General features: G+C 63.1%; 1 protein-coding gene across 2 annotated transcripts; it reads left to right on the top strand.

Moving 5' to 3' along the window:
• The first annotated feature begins 117 nt into the window (after positions 1–117).
• On the top strand, positions 118–2,953 carry H696_01698. 2 transcript variants are annotated; one of them, XM_009495604.1, is made up of 6 exons: positions 118–268; positions 1,088–1,216; positions 1,347–1,434; positions 1,512–1,621; positions 1,833–1,967; positions 2,126–2,953. In XM_009495604.1, the coding sequence occupies exons 2-6, from the start codon at positions 1,121–1,123 to the stop codon at positions 2,279–2,281; spliced, it is 585 nt and encodes a 194-aa protein (XP_009493879.1). In that variant the 5' UTR covers positions 118–268; positions 1,088–1,120; the 3' UTR covers positions 2,282–2,953. The 2 variants fall into 2 exon arrangements, with proteins under 2 accessions (XP_009493879.1, XP_009493880.1); XM_009495605.1 differs by lacking the exon at positions 118–268 and adding an exon at positions 416–618 and having other exon boundaries at positions 814–1,216.
• Positions 2,954–3,730: the final 777 nt, after the last annotated feature.

Raw genomic sequence — 3,730 nt, 5'->3', positions numbered from 1 at the left:
GGGAGCAGACGCGTCGGCCCGTCTGCTCACCCCCCCCCCCGCCCGACCTCTTCCGAGAGACCGAGAGACAGTCGGCGCACCATGGGCAGGGGCTGAAAAACTTCTTCAGACGCGTACCTCCGCCTAGTGTGGCCGGCGCCCTAGCTAGCCCTATTTTCGCCATTTTCGATTCCCCTACTCTCGCCACTTCCTGAGGGTAGCCCGCGTCTCCCTGGCCCCCTCCTCCACCACCCACCCTCCCTTTGGGTTCCCCACCCCCCTTTGAGCCGTACATGCCCCCTCTTTCGCCCTCCCCTCCTCCTCTTCCTCCTCTTCTCCCCTCTCCCCCTCCCCCCCCCGACCCATGCCCTTTCTTGCCCCAGCTCGTTTCTACATACACGCACGCGAGCCCAGTTGCTTGTGCTTTCTCCCCCCCCCCCCCTCCTCCTCATTCTCCCCGGGGTGGCATGTTCCTCCCTTCGAGACCTCCCCGGCCGAGGGATAGGTTCCTGCTCTCCGCGCGCTCCCCCCTCCTCACCGAGGACGGGGCGCTGCCCAACTTCCCCAAAGTCGGGTATACATGGGCTCAAACTGCGCTTGGCGCTCTCCCCATGGGGCGGTGTCCCTCTCCATGTCCCGGTATGTTTTTCGGACTTCCCCCCCCCCCCGCCGTGCCTCACACACTTCTGGTGCCCTTCTCTCCCCCCGGCCTCCGCTCACAAAGTGCCTCCCATCCCCCTATGCCCGCCATTCTCTAACAACCGCCCATGTGTGCTCCTCTCTCCCCCCTCCCGTTTGCCTTCTCTCCTTCCATTCCCCAAATCTCGCCGCCAGCTTGTAAAAACCCTCCACAAGCAAGAGACACCCATTGGCCGGGACACCTCCCTCCCTGACGAGGGCGGAGACGCTCGCCTCGCGCGCATTCCCCTCCTCTCAAGTTCCCCCTCCCCCTTCCCGCCTCTTTGCCTGGAAAGCCAGCTATCCTCCCGTGCTGCTGTTGCCTCCTCTAACACCCCTCCCCCCCCTTTGCTTCACTATGACCCACATCCCCTTCACCATTCCCTCATCATCCTCTGCCTCCCTGCCTTCCTCTCTCTCTCTCTTCCAGTTTCCCCCCAGTCTCCCCCCCATCAACGCAATCATGGCTGATATCAGGCGAAAGCTGGTCATCGTTGGCGATGGTGCCTGCGGTAAGACTTGTCTTCTGATCATGTTCTCCAAGAAGCAGTTCCCCGAGGTGCGCGCGGACGCCCGTTTCATTTCCCTTCCTTTCAGTCCCCCCCCCCCGGAGAATGCCCTGTGCCAGTGTTCCTCCCTCTTCTTCTCACCGCCTTTCATGTCTCCCGCTTGTCCTCATCGCCACGCAGATTTACGTGCCCACCGTCTTCGAGAACTACGTTGCCGACGTCACTGTTGACGGCAAGCGCGTTGAGCTCGCCCTCTGGGATACCGCCGGTTCGTGACCCATTCTGCTCCGCCCCGCCTCTCCTTCTCTCGCTCCCCCCCGTCGTAGCACTCACCCCTTCCCACAGGCCAGGAGGACTACGATCGTCTGCGTCCCCTTTCCTACCCCGACTCCCATGTCATCCTCGTCTGCTTCGCCATCAACAACCCCGACTCGCTCGAGAACGTCCAGGAGAAGGTACGCCCCTTGCCCCTTCCTCCTCCACTGGCTTCTTGCACACACCCTCGCGGGACAAGCACCGCAATCGCCTGAGAGGCTTCCACCTCTTGGCTCTGCCCTGCTTTTTTCCTCCACGCCCATGCACGCTTCTTGTGCACTTTGGCTGACAGAGCCCACTCGCCCCCCTTTCCTCCCTCTCTCTTTCTCTCCGTCTCCGCCCCCTCAACAGTGGATTTCCGAGATCCAGCACTTCTGCAATGGTCTCCCCGTCATCCTGGTCGGTCTGAAGAAGGATCTCCGTGACGACCCGGACACCATCACCGAGCTGGCCCGCAACAAGCAGGCCCCCATCACCACCGAGCAGGTTCGTCTTCCCGCCTTGCTTCCTCCCTTTCGCGGACTCCTGCCTCCCCTCCCAATGCTGACCCTTCTTTCGTCCATCTTTCCTCCCCCCCCCACCCCTGGGGTGGTGTGATACTGATCGAAATAATCACACACCCACGCCCCCCCTCCCTCCCCCAGGGCCGCGCTGTTGCCAGCACCCTGAACCAGGTCAGCGAGTACCTTGAGTGCAGTGCCAAGACCGGGGAGGGTGTCAACGAGGTCTTCGAGTCGGCCACCCGCGCCGCCCTCCAGACCCGCACCCGCAGGCGCACCAACCGCTGCCTGCTCTTCTAGGCAGATAGAGTGAGCCATATGCGCGCCTCTCTTCCTCTCTCCCCTCCTCCTCCTCCTCCTCCTTTCTCCCCTCCTTCCTCTCGCGTGGCGTCTCCCCCTTCCCGTGTGTGCGTGTGTGCCTGAGTGTCTACTCTGGTTGCCACTTCGCCACCCTCCCCCCTCCTCTCGCATGTCTCCCTCCCCCCTTCTCCAAGAGAGACAGCTGGGACCATGGGCGGGGCTGTGAGGGGCGGGGGGAGCGGGGGAGCGGGGCCTCATCAAGGCGGCCGCGCTGAGGGGGAGGGGGAGTAAAGACACCGGCGAAGGGGGAGGGGGCGCGGCCGGCCGCGCGTCGTGCGCTGTGTGTTGTGCATATATGCAGCACGACGCACGCCTCTTCATCCACCAGACAGCTCACACACACACATACGCGGCGCGTGTGGCTTTGAGTCTTCCGCCGCCTTGGCGCGTCTTGCTCCGCCATCCCCTCCTCTCCCCCTCCTCCCTCTCCGTCGCTCAGTTCCCTCTCCCCCCCCCTCTCTCTCTCTCTCCTTTCATCTACTTCACACCATGCATGCTTCACGCTCTTCACCCCATGTGTTTGTGTGTGTATGTGTTCTCGCATGCGTGCGTGTGTCTGTATGTCTGTGTGCCTATGTGCATGTGTGCGTGTGTGCGCGCGCGTGTGTGTATGTGTGCGTGTGTGTGTGTGTGTGTGTGCGCGCATTTCCCGGCGCGAGCATGCGTCCCACCCTCCCTTCTTCGCGCGCGCGCGCGGGGCCGGCAGGGGGGAACACATGTGCCCCCTTTCCTCGCCCCCATGGTCGTGCCATACCCATATTCACACCCATTTTAGCCACTATGCGCGCGCGCGCGGGGCACAGCTCTTTCAGTGAATCAGCGCTGGCGCTCACGCATGCACACCCTCCTCTTTCCTCTTTACACATCTCCCTCCTTCCTCCCACCCATCCCCTTTCTCCTGCCTCCTTCCCTTCCCTTTGCGGGTCGCGCGCATTAAGCCGTGGCCTTATTCCCTCCTCCCCTCACAAAACAACACAAAGCACTCCCTTCCCCCTTGTTGTCAGGGTCTTCCTTCGCGCTCGCTCCTCCTCTGCCTTCTTCTCTTTCCCTGGTGGGTGACGCATCCGGTAGCCGGCAACAGTCGCACAAGGGGGCGGTATATGCGGGCAGGAGGGTGGCAACCTCTCCATCTGCGACGTGTGGTTGTCTTTCTTTGCTGCCGGGGGGGGGAGTGGGTTGGTGCCCGGTTCGGGCTGCTCTCGTGGTGTTCCTCCCCCCCCCCCCTTCAGAGCAACTGAGGTGTCCCCTCGCTTGTGCGGGCAGACTTGCGGGCAGGAGCTGGGGGGGAGGGGGGGGGGGGGAGGTTCTCGTGATGCCCCTGGTTTCCTTTGCTCGAGGAACGGACCCCTGAAGCATCTCCGGTGAGGGACCGGAGACGGGGCAGCAAGG

Source organism: Fonticula alba (assembly GCF_000388065.1).
Source record: "Fonticula alba strain ATCC 38817 unplaced genomic scaffold supercont2.2, whole genome shotgun sequence".
In the NCBI taxonomy this organism is placed as follows: domain Eukaryota; order Rotosphaerida; family Fonticulaceae; genus Fonticula; species Fonticula alba.
The sequence above is the reverse complement of the archived record's forward strand: the minus strand, read 5'-3'. Positions and strand labels throughout refer to the sequence as shown.

Coding starts and splice junctions, on each gene's coding strand:
- H696_01698 (XM_009495605.1), top strand. CDS start 1,016: ATGACCCACATCCCCTTCACCATTCCCTCATCATCCTCTGCCTCCCTG. Junction 1,435..1,511: donor CGCCCTCTGGGATACCGCCG/GTTCGTGACCCA, acceptor CCCTTCCCACAG/GCCAGGAGGACTACGATCGT. Junction 1,622..1,832: donor TCGAGAACGTCCAGGAGAAG/GTACGCCCCTTG, acceptor CCCCCTCAACAG/TGGATTTCCGAGATCCAGCA.